Source organism: Callorhinus ursinus, unplaced genomic scaffold (assembly GCF_003265705.2).
Source record: "Callorhinus ursinus isolate GAN/ISIS: 27379988/994484 unplaced genomic scaffold, GSC_fseal_2.0 scaffold50, whole genome shotgun sequence".
NCBI classification, from domain to species: domain Eukaryota; kingdom Metazoa; phylum Chordata; class Mammalia; order Carnivora; family Otariidae; genus Callorhinus; species Callorhinus ursinus.
The window spans coordinates 1,017,676-1,032,179 of NW_027397112.1; the positions used below are offsets into that span (position 1 = coordinate 1,017,676).

Below are 14,504 nucleotides of genomic sequence, written 5' to 3' on the forward strand. Positions count from 1 at the left end.
TTTAAATTAATTTAAACCTGGCTTGACTTTTATGCCGTCCCCGCTCCGCTGCGAACAGGCGAAAGCTCAGGCTGCCTCTCGTGAGGTCCTCTCTCCCAGAAGCTCTCAGTCACTCCTCCCCACTCCGAGCCCGCCTCTTCCCGTGGGCGGGGTTACCGGTCGGCGCGGCCGCGGTCGCGCCACTGCGCAGCCGCGAGAGGGCGGTACCACGGCGGCTGCGACATGGGGGGGCGCGGAGCAGACGCCGGAAGTAGCGGTGGTACAGGTCCCACCGAGGGGTACTCACCGCCGGCGGCGTCCACCCGCGCCGCGGCTAGAGCCAAGGCCCGAGGGGGTGGGCGTGGTGGCCGCCGGAACGCAACACCCTCTGTTCCCTCTTCTCGCGGAGCGGCGCCGCGTCGCTCCCCTCCACCGGCTGCCATGAGCGAGCGCCTCCGCCCCAGGTGAGACCACAGGGACCCCCTTCCTTCCCAGCTCCTCGCCGGGGGCTGGAGCCGAAGGGGCGCGCGAAGCGGGGGTCCGAGCAAGCGTGAGCCCTGAGGGTCTCCATCTGGGTGCTTCGCGGCCCGGGGGAGGAGGGAGAGGGATGCGCAAGTACCTGGTTCCTGAGGTGCTGGAGGAGTGACTCGCCGGGGTCCACGTCTCCCCCACCCCAACCCCGTCTTTTTTTCCCCTTCCTCGTCTTTCCCTACTTGGAATGCAGACTGAACGGTCCCAGAAGAGAGACAGTGGCCCTAAAGCTTCCCTGTCCTAAATTTAGGAGGGTGGGGGGATGGGAGGAATGTCTGATCTTTGAGAGGGAGCCCCTAGGACGTCTTTGAGGGGCAGGGGCGGGGAGCTGCCGTCTCCCCAAGGTCAGAAAGAAGGATTGGATTTAACTCTGTAGCAGGGAAGGATGGGGATAGATGGAAGAATTTGTGCCCTCGGACGGTTGTGGACATGGAAGGGCAGATGAGCAAAGTGGCTTGTAGCATTAACAGGCAGGATTCTAAACTGTTTGGATGCGGAGCCGTTTGACTCCGAAGGCGGGAGGTAGGGCTGTATCGCGATGCTCTACTTTTCCACTGAGCCTGGCTTCAGGACCCGGTTCTTCACCTAGGGGTGCTGTGCTTGCTTGACGAGTGCAGAATAGAGTCCGGATCAAGCTGCAGTTTCTTTCTTTCTTTCTTTTCTCCTCATTTCCTCCTGTAAGAAGTTGGGGAGGAGAGAGTTGGGATTGGGTACCCCAAATGAAGAGGAGCAACTTTACTTCAAATTAGAAAAACCCCTCATCGTGGAATTTGAAGTGAAAACCTGTAGATCACCAAGTCCAACACTGTCATTTTTCTGATGAGGAAACAGAGAGCTCAGCCGGTTTACTCGAGTCTTTCCAGGTTCACTGCTCTTTCATTATTTCCCGATAGTCTCACTGAAGCTCAAGTGAATAAAATAGGTTTGCCTTGGTAGATTATGCTGGATTTTTTCTTGTTGTTCCATATTTTCATTGGCTCTGAATGTGATTGATTGACAGTCTTCCCACAAAGATCTTGCTCTGGAGGATGGTCAATTCAGGGATTAAGATTCTGGAAAGCATCCTGAAGTTATTTGGTCGGATAGTGAAAATCTGGGGTCACCCATACTTTTGCATTGGATTATTGATTTGGGTATATAGTGAGTGGGGGCATAAATCCTGCTTGTATAGAAAATAAGAATGGACTAGATTTGAAATTAGGGGCCCAGTTACCGACTTGCTATTGGAATTAGGAACAAGATCCTTAGGCGTAGTAAGCCAGATCCAACTGCTATTGTTTTCTTTCCCAAACCCAGTTTATACTTCTAATAGTCTCTTGTGATGTCTCATATTTGCAAAAGTCTAAATATTTCCTGCAGAAAGATTCCTTTTATCCATCACTGGATAAGCAAATGTGAATGTGCTTATACTGGTAGCAGATGCCTTTTATCCAGTACGCAAATAACCTCAACACGTTTATACTGGTAACTTCATTGCTATAAAGGAAACGCATGTGATTTGGACAGGGGCTTCTTACCTACTTTTCACCCCATGTTCTGTGGAATATGATGGACCAGCTCTTCCAGCTCCTGCTGTCATCGTATCTCCAGGTCAGCTCAGTTTTCTGGATCTGTTTCCTCAATTTTAAGATGAGGGGTTGGTCTTGGGGCGCCTGGGTGGCTCAGTCGTTAAGCGTCTGCCTTGGGCTCAGGTCATGATCCCGGGGTCCTGGGATCGAGCCCCATATCAGGCTCCCTGCTCAGTGGGAAGCCTGCTTCTCCCTCTCCCACTCTCCCCACTTGTGTTCCCTCTCTCGCTGTGTCGCTCTCTGTCAAATAAATAAATGAAATCTTAAAAAAAAAAAAAGATAAGGGGTTGGTCTGAGATGGTGATTTTTCAGACTGTTTTAAAATATACTGAGGTGGCCATAGAGGGGTAGATGTATGCCAAGGAAACCCCTACTTTAACCAAAACAAGTCCTTTATTTCATATATATATTGAATGATTTTTTTTTCCTGATAGAAAAAAAGGGCTCTGTTACTATAAGAAAAAAAAAGTTTGAAAAACACTAGTCTCCATACTCTTAAGATTTCTTCTGTGTTCAGTCTCTAGATGACAGGAAGATTGGAAAGAAATGAAAGGATGAGCAGTGATGTAATCAACCATCCTTAAAAGTAACAGATGCTAAACAACAATTTGTAACTAGATGCCTGGGGAGAACATAATCAATTATATGGTGGCTGCTAAAATTATAACCTGGTCTATGGCATTAATGGGGAAGGCTATAATCTGACTTTGTGGATACGGTTGAACATGAAGCTATAATCTTGGCAATTACTAACAATACTGTTGAAAGAGGACTATTTCAAGGATAGAATCTACAAAGAGCCTAGAAAAAGGAGAAGAACAGGAGGGGTCATTCTTACTCAGTACCATCCAAAGGAGAGGGCCCCCTACAGGAGCTGATTGGGATACCTTGAGAAAGCAGCTGATTATGAGGCAGGGATATTTCATGTGACTTTCCCAGAGTTTACTTGAAATCTACAAAACCAGCTCATCCTCTGTTCTCACAACCTTTTTGCCTGACAACCTCCTTGATGTTCATTTTGTCACTGCAGAGATATACCATGGGTTATAAAAGAGGATGTTGGAAAGTTTGGGTCAGGCTCATAAGTGGTTAGAGTGGCTCAGCAGCCCAGAGCACAGTCAGCTGCTGGCATATTGATAAGAGAAGAGTTTGGGGACCAGCATTTGGGGAGTTTCCCTGGGGTGGCTACTGGTCTTCTGTTGGACCTTGCTCTGTAACTGCAGCTCTTTTCCAAAAAAATTCTCTGATCATATCGTGGTGAAAATAATAATTATTTGGTTCAAGTCTGCAGTAATAGCACATCCATTTAAATGAGTATTAAACCTGCTTTTCACCTAGTTTTTAACCTCTACATACTTCACAGTAATGTGCGGTTAAGATCTAATGTCCTGAGAGAAGGGTTAGGGAGCAGAAATGATGATCTTAGAAACAACTGAGTCTTAGAATGAGGTCAGTGGTATAGCCCTTTGCAGGTTGGTTAATGCTTGATCGGAACCACACACTCACAATTTATCATTCCAAGCCTAAACTGAATCTGTACTCATTAATAAAGTTGCATGTATTCAGTGTACAGGAGTATTGCAGAATACAAGGAATTGAGCTCAGGGTGATAACTTAAATTTTCTCCAGTATCAAGACCTCAACTCAAAACCTTTGGATTATAGACCTGCCCCACTATGCCACACTCCTCGCATAGAAAATATACGACTATAGAAGATACCGGGTGCTCAAATTCAGTACTTTCCCCAAAGCTGTTTTTCCTCTAGCTTTAGAAACCTGAATCTTTAAGAGTTTTCATTATAATAGATTATGCTGCTTTGTATAAATTGGCCTCTTGCCAGTGTGGTCCAGTGGCATTTTCTGTAGCAATGGGAATGTCCTCTGTGCTATCCAGTACAGTTGCCACTAGCTACCTGTGACCTTTGAACACTGAAAATGTAGCTGGTGTGACTAAGGAACTGGATATTAAATGTAAATAACTGCATGTGGCTAGTGGCTACCATATTGGATAGCACAGTTCCGGGCAGTTTGCCTTCAAATGATACCTACCTCCTCTAATTTGTTTCTATTTTCTGTCTTCTAAACGGGGGCTTAGAAGCCCTTCTAGGAGCACTTAATTCTTAATATGTAGTTTTTCCTTAAACCTGAAAATTTTGAACAGCTTGTGCTGCAAACTCAAAGTAACAATCTGGTGACGTAACATATAATACTAGGTGGTGTAGAGAGAATAATGTAATTAATGTGTCTCAGAGCAGCCTTTCCAGTGATGGTCCGGAAGGGTGATCTAATGCTTTAGAGGGCATTGAGCTTTTGTTGCATTGTGATAATTGGGGGGAAATCAGGGATGAAAGAAAACTGCAGATTAGAGCCCACATGAACCTCTGATGATATCCCTGTGTAGCACCATTTTCATTAGGATTTTGGGGGTACATGGGCAGAGGCAGCCACTCCTGTCTTACATGTTGTCCTATGGAAGGGAATAAGATGAGGTAACCTGAAATTGTGATTTCAGGAAATGCAGAGGGAAGATAACCTTAATTAGGTGGAATTTGGAAGCTTAGTCATTAGCATCACCCTGCACTTACTTATTCCCAGTAGGCATTTAAAGTTGCCAAGCTTCTTTTTAGAAATCAGTTGTACTAATTTAAGCTCGCCCCTACTGCTGCTATTTTATATTTTCACTCTTTGTGCCCAGCGATGGTGTACTTCTAACTTTTTACCTATTGGGATAGCATATGATGAATTCTGTTTTCTCAGGCAAGAGGGCAAATTTGTTGTCATGATTTACAATTTTAAGAGTCTAAAAGATCGATTGTTGGATTTTTTTTTTCCTCCTTGTGATTTAATTTCAGGAAAAGGAGAAGGAATGGCAATGAAGAAGACCATCATCTTCCCCCGCAGACCAAAAGGAGTAGTAGAAACCCTGTCTTTCATGATTCCTGGGACACAGAGGTAGGAAGTGTGTTCAGAGTCTCTGCTGTTTTCATTGACTTGAGCTAAATAACCCAGTTTCTTCATGTAATTAAAATTATTCTTCGAATAAATAAAAGTGATCTTACTTGATTGCAGTGGTTTCAACTTCTTTTGAGTCATGGCCCCTTTGAGGAAGCTGTGCACCTTCTCCCCAGCAAAGTGGTGTATGTCTGCACATATTAATACATACACACAGCCCAGAATTTGTTAGAAGTTTCATGGACCTTTGAAAACTCATCTTTGAGCTGTCTAGTTGAATTTCAGAAACCAACTGTTTTCTAATAGTTTATGAGCCATTAATTATCCTTAAGCCAAGTATATTTGGTTGCTTTCATTCACATGTCTTTTTTTTTTTTTTTTTTGGTAAATGTTTTATTTATTTATTTATTCATGAGAGTCAGAGAGAGAGAGAGAGAGAGAGAGAGGCAGAGGGAGAAGCAGGCTCCCCGCCTAGCAGGGAGCCCGATGCGGGACTAGATCCCAGGACCCTGGGATCATGACCCGAGCCGAAGGCAGACGCCTAACCATCTGAGCCACCCAGGCGCCCCATTCACACGTCTTTATGAGGAACTATATAAACATTCAGAATAGGTGATGCGTGTGTACACAAAATCCTGTTTTTAAGCATTACTGCTTTTTTATGTTGTTCTAAAAGAGCTCCTGCAGGTGGCAGGGTGGAGGGGAGCAAGCGGGGAGAGGGGGAAAGAGCTCCTGAAGTTTTGGTTTCCTGAAAAGAGAGCTTCAGTGTGCATACTGGCGGCAGAGTTTCTGTGTGCACTCCAAGGGCTGCCCTACAGAGGGAAAGGAGGCTAACCTTCAAATGACGTCTGTGTTACTGGAAAATTGTGACCCTTAATGAGTGGTCACCCTGATTGAGAAGCTCCTTGCTGGCAGAGATCTCTAAGTCTGAGCCTTATAACTTAGAGCAGACCTCTGTGTCACACAACTCTGCGTGTCACAGTTTTTGCACAACCAAAATAATTCGTACTTTAATTAGTTCTTGATAATAGGATTTGACCTACATCCAGTCTTTACCGGAAATCCAAAGTTACTCCTCTCAGGGGGGATGAAATCAGTTAACTCTCACATAGGTCATACACATTCAGAAACAGTAAGTGCAGATTAGCTCCTTCTGTGTGGACACTTGAGTTTCTGTAACTCCTGTCCCCCTTTTAAAAATCTTCTCTCATGCTTTTTTCCTTTTTCTTATGTTTTAAAAAATGATTAACAAAAAAGCAGTTGAGCTTTTGTTTAATGTGACGATTGGAGGATGAAAGAAAAGCAGAGATTAGAGGCTTCCATGAGCATCCAGTGATAAAACTGTGACAGTCATTGAGTTTCCATTATTTTGGATTATAAGTCTGTTAAAAAGTGTGCAGTGATTACTTTCACCATATCAGTGTTTCCTTACTTGTGTCTCTGTGCAGATCCTGCTAAGTGATGTTTACATTAGTTCAGAGGCTCAGTCGGTCTAACTCTTTGTATTGATCATTTACAATACAAAACACTTATGTTTAGCTTATGTTTCCAGTCGTGATGCCTGAGAACAGGATTATAAATTGTCATTTAAAAAAAAAATGCAACACTTCTGATCTCTTATTTTCAGTAAGACTCTTAGTAGTTTTGTTTTGTTTTAATCACTTTACCCCCTCTCTAAAACCTGTGCATTGATACCACAGAGGCAAACGATGTATTGTTATTCAACTTCTTGGTTCATGGATCTTGTTCTTCCTTGTTCAAAGAAACAGAGCGGCTAAACCACTCTGTAATCATTACTCTGAAAGATGGACTAGCTTGCCTTTGTTACAATTAACAAGCAGCGCAGGCACTTTTTATTTGTTGTGGTATCAGAACTCACTGGTAGACCCCACGTGGACGGTTAGGACCATCCCCTTCACCCAGCTGACTGACTGGTTCCCAGTGCTCTGAATGTGTAGCCTCTTGTGCTGTGCTTCTCCAGGGATGGAATTAACCAGTAATGAGGCCGAGTCAACCAAGGGAAGGCTAGAGAAGCAAAAAGCAGGGGAAAACCTTTAAAATGGAAAGTTAAGCCCTGAACAATTGAATCCTCACCACTGGAATAGATCATTGTGTTTATAGCACAAAAATACCAAGTCTAGGGGCACTTGGCTGCTTTTTGACAATTGTGTATAAAAAGGAAAATTATAAAATGATTCATTATTAGTGGATTATTGTTTTTGTTAATTTACATAATCAAATGTTAATGAAAATGTTATTTTTTTAATTCTAAGGTAGGGCCAATGAGGTAAGTTTCCTTAAGCCTAGCTCAGTGAAGAGAAACTGTTTCTTGTGTCTTTCCTGAAATACTTAATTTTAGAATTCTTTTTCTTATGACTTGAAGAGCTTTCATTTGGAAGGAGTTTGCTTTAATTCTGAGATAATTAAAGTTGTTTTTATAATTAATTTCCAAAAGTTACATTTTTCTCCTAAATGTAATAATATTGCCAAGTACTGGGAAATAAGATGTAAGGTGTTTGAATTATGCATGCCACACGTAAATCACAATTACCTGTAAAATGGAGATAGTATATACCTCTTTTCCTAGATACTATGAAGGTGAAGAATGTGAACTGACTTGCCCGATTAGTTACGTAAAGAGAAACTTTTAATCTACTTGTGCATTTTCTTCCTGTCATTTTTGTAGGCGGTATTATCTCTGCTTTTCAGATGGGAAAATTGGGGCACAGACAAGTAAAGTGGTTTGCCCAAAGATACTCAACTAATAAGAGGTAGAGTTGGTGAGCCCAGAGCTTGGCTGGTGAGCTCTTTGTTCCTGACCATGGTATGTGCCATTGCACAGAATACAGGACGGAAGTTCTGAGAGATTTTGCTAAATATATCCAGAGGCAGCTAGGTTCTAGACTTCTCTCAAATCACAGGAACAGAGAAGAACAATTTTCCTCCTCTTATCTTTTAGCTGGAAAATATTTTTCCAAGTAAATGTTATGATACAGTATTAGCTTGAAAGCAATTTTAGATCTGTGAAGAAATTGGGGTCTAAAGGTTTTTTTCAAAACTCTAATTGGTGTTTGAAACAAAGACCTTTAATTTTAACTCCAGTGACTTAGATTCAATGAGTTGTGAGCCTTAGGATGCTATTTTAAAGTTGAGATATAATTTACTGGTATGGGAACAAATTTTTTTGTAACCCCATGCTAGATGAATGTATAAGTCAGGCTCATTTTTCTCTTCATTGAGCAAAAAGTGAAATCATTTATCAATTTGTGTCTTCCTTTTGGGTCCTGTACAAAGGCAGTGACATTCCCTGATCTTGGACAGTTATTTGGATGGGGAAAAACTAGCTAGATTTAACTTCGTTTAAATTTGTTCTCTTAGGGGTGGCCTTATTGGTTTGAATTTTATCTTAATTTGTAGTAGAGGAATGCTCTTTGCTTTCAGTTTTAATATCTTTATCTGCAAACTCTCCTAGACGTTTCCACATAAATGTGGCTTCTGTTACGAAGGTGCACGCCTTGGAAAAGGTGCTGCTACCTGAGTAAATAGAAGCAGAACATTTTTTAAATGCGAAGATCTCAGTTTGTGGAGTTGTTTTTTAGAGATCTTTAACCTACCAAGACCATTTTAATTTTTCAGATCACCATGAAGTAACAGAGAATGTGGAGAAAAAACAGGAGTGGCTTACTTCGAGCAGCCTCTGCCTTTTTTTTTTTTTTCCTGCTAGAAGGGGAAAGTTTTCATGTCATAACCCTAAAATTCCAAGGGTATTCTTAGTGCAATTGCAGAGATCTGACAAAAAAATAACAACCAGGGAACCCACGTATCATTACAATTAGGGTTCTCTAAATCCATGTATCTTAACTGATAAGAATTAGCTGAATATCAGGTGATTTTTTTTTAATAGTGTGAATTTAGATGACAATGGGAATATTGAGTATAATCTTTTAAAAAGTCTCTTAAGGCTCTTAGTTTTTTGCCCATTCTCTCTTTTTTTTTTTAAGATTATATTTATTTGAGTGAGCAGGGGAGGGGCAGGGGCAGAGGCAGAGGGAGAAGCAGGCCTGCTGAGTAGGGAGCCTGCTGTGGGGCTCAATCCCAGGACCCTGAGATCATGACCTGAGCCAAAGGCAGACGCTTAACCCACTGAGCCACCCAGGTGCTCCAGTTTTTGCCCATTCTCATCTTTAGTCTGTTGTAGGGTAGTAGGTGCCTCCTAAGAGAACTGTTTTTGGTGAAACTATTAGGGTACGTGTTGTGTTTAAAAACCCTGTAGCAAATAAACTCTGAAATTACCTTCTAAAATGGTCCATTCAAAGTGGAGGAACAGGCCTTTCCAAAATTAGTCTGATTTTTAGCGTATGTTTTAAGAAACTATGCTCATGGTGTAAGTCCTTGAAGTGTTAGTAATACATTGCTTCAGCCCACAGCATGAAAAGCTGCACCAGGTGGTTTCTTACTGACACTGAATGTCAAGTTTGTTAAGAAATGAGTGTATGTACACACATGTTTTTCTACAGGTCAGGGTTATTTTTTGGCCTGTTGGTTTTAAACAAAATGAAGTATTCATAGAACATTTAGTTCAGAAGGAATTTAAACCATTGTGCAGTCCTACTTCATCTTGTAAGGGAAACTGAAACGTAGGTTGTTTACTCAGGGACACAGAAGAGTGACCACCTGCATTGTCTTTTCTTGCATAGTTAGAAGAGATTTTCATCAGCCCTCTGTATTCATTCGGAATCTTACAGCCTCACTGATACTAGCGGACTTGGAGCTCTCTCAAATTGTTGGGCACTTTGGAAGCAGAGTTTTCTGTTAGATGCTCTGACAGACTTGGCTAGGGTCATCTCTTGCACTTACTCCAGATTCTGCCGCGGACGTAGACGGCACTTCACTGTGACCCCAGGAAGGGCACGTGCAGTTGGGGAGCTGGAATTCTTGGGTCTTTTGAGGCTCGCATAAACGTAAAAGCACCAGTGAACGGGGGGCTGGAGGCAGTGGGAAGCTGGGGTTTGAGAGAAAATCAGGTAACTGCTAGTCTGCTTTTCTAATTAAGAAGAGAAAGCATCCAACTCTGGGTAATAAATAGACACATATACTCTGGCTCTCCTTTTATGAAGCAGAGACTCCGTAATTAATCTTCCTGCCTGGAGAGCTTTCTAAAGATTATTAGCAGGAATTGTCTTTAGAGTTGTTTTGTTTCAACCATGGGTATACACGGGTCCTCTCTTAAACTGACTTTACCCCCTGGGAAAATGGAACTGGGTATAGGCCCAGCCGAGGGGCCCGGCGTTCTTGACTTCCTGCTGTACAATTTGAGCCCTGGGGACTGAGAACATGAGCTCCTTAATGTCCCTGTCCTCTGCGTCAGGATTTATATATACACGTGCTCTTCCTTTCTGCTGGGGGAGTGCCCCTCCGCCTTTCTTTGTCTACTCCCCCTCCTTGTCGAGGCCCCCGGAAGCCTCCCAAGTCTGCCTTCCTTCTCTTACAGTCTCTCCAGCGTTGTGTCCCCCGGACACGAGCCCACGGAGGGCCTGTCCCTTCCTCGCGGGTCTCTGCGCCACCCAGCCCATCTGCAGGCTTTCTCCCCCTTTCCCAGCAGCTGGCCCGCCCCTTCAGCCCGGCTGGCTGGTAACCCACCTGCCTTCCCTCCTTCCCTCTCTGGATCCCGGTTTCCTTCCCAACGCCCCTGAACCTTTGCTCAAGGCTCACCAGTGCTGTCTCCGTTTAGCAGATGCGCACTGAGCACCTAGTACTTGCCAGCTCAGTTGTCTCCCTCATTTTCTCTCTTCCGTCTCCCCTTGGGCTGTGACACATCCCCTTGGATTCACACTGCTGTGGTCCTCCCGTGGGCCTGCTTTCCTGCCTGATGCGTAGACCCCTCCCTCCTGTGTGATCTGAGCAGGCCTTAGGTGCAGACTTCAGAGCACTTGATCATTGAGCCATAACCTCTCCTGGATATTTTGTCAGACTGACTGTGCCTGGAGTGGCCCACCGCACCACACGATCAGCTTTACGTCCCCAAACACTCCTTCCTTCTGATTTTGCTCCTACCGTGCTCCCAGTTGGTCACATCCCGCTTACTAAAACTCTTCCTCAATCTTCTAGGCCCAGTTCAAATACTTTTCATTTTACGGCGGCTCTCCTAGTTCTCTCAGCCCGTTGCTAGATTCCCGTCACCACGGTGGCAGTGGTGGGCTCATCGGTCCCCATGTCTGGGTTGCCACCATACTCTTGGTTAAGCCCAACACATTCTTGTTGACTGATTAAGTCGCCCTAGTGAAACTGCCATCTTGTACACAGCGGGCACGTGAACGTTTGTGTGGACAGTGGTTGGCCTTCAGAACAGTCTGTGCACACTCAAGCCAGGTTTTCCAGAGCCACACGGGACCCTGGCAGGTGCGCTTTTTAAAAGAGCCCACAGGTGATTCCTGAATAGACCGACTCGTGATAGTTCTCTCTGTCCTGCCCCGGCGTCCGCTCTTCCAGAGACACACTAGAAGGTTTCGTGAGTGATTAAGCTAACCTAGAGTCCTTGCTTTGCATGCAGATCTTCTCCACGGGGACGTGAGTTGCCTTGATGTATTTAGAGAGATCCCTGTTGGTTGGAATTGGCATAAATGTAACTTTATTGTGCTCGTACACATGGATATGCAAGGGGTTTTTATTTCACAGAGTGTGACCGTACTCTCTTTTGATTTGTAATATAAATCTGTCTTGAAAATACCTGGGTCAGATGTCAGCATGAAGCCTAAACTGAAAATCCAGAGGAAAGAGAAGGAGCTTTGTAACTGCCCGCTGGGACACGACACAGTGTCTCTCTCTCTGAGGTGCAGGGGAGCGGGACGGGGTTCCTGTTTGAGGACTCTTTAGTAGTCCCAAAGTCTGATAAAAGTATTCTTGAGAACAGTGCTAGTAACAAGGTAAACGCTTCTGTCCTCGTTTAGCAGTTGTACTTTTTAGAACCGGGTACTATAAAGGAGTGCCCCCTCCCAAGCAACTTGATACTAAAAAGCTCCGTTAAGTGGGGAAAATACAATTTCTCTTTTCATCTTGTTTTTTTTTGTTTTATAACAAAATGACTGACTTCTGTGCAGATCTTAAAACATTGACAGAGACTTACTTTTTAGGGTTAGAAGGAAATAATGGCCTTACCCTTGTCCCATAAAGTAGACCTCACTGGCAGTATTCAGACCAACAACACTAACTTCCCAACTTTTTGACCCTGTCCCATAGGAATGTTTTATTTTGTGACCCAGCAACACCAAATACATTCATGAGCAATAAAACAAGTTTCACAGAACGGTTACCCTTTTCATGTTCTGCTCTGTTTTCTTTTTCTGTGCTGGCTGCTAATGGGTTCCCCCTCAGTTTCAAAACCCCTGGTTCATCCCTAGAGAGTGAGATACTCTTGAAAGCCTCCCTGGTAGTGAGAAGACTGGTCACAAGTGGCAGAAAATAGGAACCAAAGCATCTTTGAAAGAGATGTTTTGCTTTTACCTTTGATGGCAGTAGTACTACATAGGTAGTTTTGTAAATGTTAAAATAACACGTAAGGGGCATTTACTGATTCCCAGGTTCTAGATAGGCTCTCTTTTATTAGTTTAAAAGTAGCATTGGCCCGCTCAATGCAAGTCAATACAACTGAAGCAGTTTTAGAGGTTCTTAAAGGAGGCAAGAAAGTCTTCTGCAAATCTTACTGACAGTATCAGTATAGTTTTTAAGTCTCCGTCTTGAAGTTAGAAAATACCTGAAGGTCTGTTTTGTAGCCACATTCTTTTAGTTCTCTTTACTTGTGATCGATTTTCTTTCCACAGAAATCTTTTGTAGAAGCTGTATATACAAAAATATTATAAAAAAATGGTCCAAATTCTGAATATTCTGGCATATATATACATATATCTTTCCAGACTGTTGCTGGTGTGCACATATGTCTATACTAAAAAAAAACATTTAGCTTTGCGCGGTGACAGTATCGTAGCCAATGAGGTTTATCCGTGGTGTGATTATTGCTAATTGAAAACATTTAAAAAAACAGTTGGCATACTGTACATATGGTTTTGCAACCTGTAAAAAAAGTTGACGACTTCTTTCGTGGTATATATATACATCTCTATCATTATTGTTAATAGCTGAGTAGAATTTCAGTGTCAGTTATAATTCACGGAGTATACCTTATATGCATATGTTATAACCAGTTTCCCTATTGCTAGACATGTAGGTGGGTCTCACTTTTTCACTATTCTAAACAAGGCCACACTAAACATTTGCGTACCTGTCTTTATAAAGTTGGTATAAACCATGTTTTTACATGAAGTTTTTAAAATTAGGACTAGAAATCACGTCTTTTCACGGTTTGTACAGAAATCTTTTCTAACCTTTTTTTTTTAAAGGAACTTTTACCTTTTGTCAGAATAATGTCATCTTTGTTATTATAGTGTGAAATAAATAAAATTTGAGATGGAAACTTGACTTACTAGAAACTGATTCTAGTTCTTGCCTTAATTTTCAGACAGTGCCTGTAACGAAAAACAGTAAAGAAAACAGACTAAGAGGAAACAAAGTGTTCTGCGCGGTGGGTTTCTTATCTAGTGTAGTAGCTGACTCGTTAACTACTCATGACCTTATTAGGTGCGGGAGCACCGCACATCTGGGCTGTTCCCCTCTAGGTTAGGAGAAGCTTTTATGGAAAACAATTTTTGGTTTTGAATTTATTTGATTTCTTAAGTCTTTAAGTACTTTTTAAATTTTTTTTAAAGATTTTATTTATTTATTCATGAGAGACAGAGAGAGAGAGAAGCAGAGGGAGAAGCAGGCTCCCCGCCGAGCAGGGAGCCCGATGCGGGACTCGATCCCAGGACCCCAGGATCATGACCTGAGCCGAAGGCAGATGCTTAACCATCTGAGCCACCCAGGCGCCCTTTAAGTACTTTTTTAAAAAAAATTTTTATTTATTTGAGAGAGCACCAGCAGGGGGAGGGGGAGGGAGAGGCCACGGGAGAGGGAGAAGCAGGCTCCCCGCTGAGCAGGGAGCCCCACGCAGGGCTCAGTCCCAGGACCCTGGGATCATGACCTGAGCTGAAGGCATATGCTTCACTGACTGAGCCACCCAGGCACCCTGGTCTTATTTAATTGCTGCTGCGGCTAACCCTGCCGTCTGACTCCAGCCCATTATAATGCTTTTCATGTTTTTTTTTTTGTAGAAAGACAGGTTGTCTTTTACTATTTGTGGGCATTGGGCTATGTAACCTGTTAAGTAGCTCCAGATGACCTATGGACCATGATGATCCTTCAAGTCTTACTAAGAATGGATTATCGGGGCGCCTGGGTGGCTCAGTCGTTAAGTGTCTGCCTTTGGCTCAGGTCGTGATACCAGGGTCCTGGGATCGAGCCCCGCGTTGGGCTCCCTGCTCCGCGGGGAGACTGCTTCTCCCTCTCCCACTCCCCCTGCTCATGTTCCCTCTTTCGCTGTGT

General features: G+C 43.4%; 2 protein-coding genes and 1 non-coding gene across 6 annotated transcripts in view; 2 read left to right on the forward strand and 1 right to left on the reverse strand.

Annotated features, from left to right (window-relative positions):
* The first annotated feature begins 76 nt into the window (after nucleotides 1–76).
* Nucleotides 77–14,504, forward strand: part of VCF1 (VCP nuclear cofactor family member 1) — an 18,109-nt gene continuing 3,681 nt past the window's right edge. For 2 of the 4 annotated variants that reach the window (XR_003211778.2, XM_025890020.2), the window contains exons 1-3: nucleotides 77–443; nucleotides 4,931–5,030; nucleotides 13,543–13,605. Coding sequence is in view for 3 of the 4 variants with exons in the window: in XM_025890020.2 (XP_025745805.1) it covers nucleotides 223–443; nucleotides 4,931–5,030; nucleotides 13,543–13,605 (384 nt within the window). In the remaining variant the exon portion in view is untranslated. The remainder of the gene's footprint in view (nucleotides 444–4,930; nucleotides 5,031–13,542; nucleotides 13,606–14,504) is intronic. The other 2 variants (XM_025890022.2, XM_025890021.2) reach the window with 2 other exon arrangements.
* Nucleotides 12,607–14,504, reverse strand: part of COG1 (component of oligomeric golgi complex 1) — a 17,303-nt gene continuing 15,405 nt past the window's right edge. The window contains exons 14-15 of the mRNA XM_025890015.2: nucleotides 13,508–13,549; nucleotides 12,607–12,863 (exon numbers count right to left, since the gene is read on the reverse strand). Coding sequence (XP_025745800.1) covers nucleotides 13,532–13,549 — 18 coding nt within the window. The 3' untranslated portion in view covers nucleotides 12,607–12,863; nucleotides 13,508–13,531. The remainder of the gene's footprint in view (nucleotides 12,864–13,507; nucleotides 13,550–14,504) is intronic.
* LOC112837611 (U4 spliceosomal RNA) lies at nucleotides 12,986–13,119 on the forward strand. Its single transcript, XR_003211781.1, has one exon. It is a non-coding gene; the product is annotated as a U4 spliceosomal RNA (small nuclear RNA).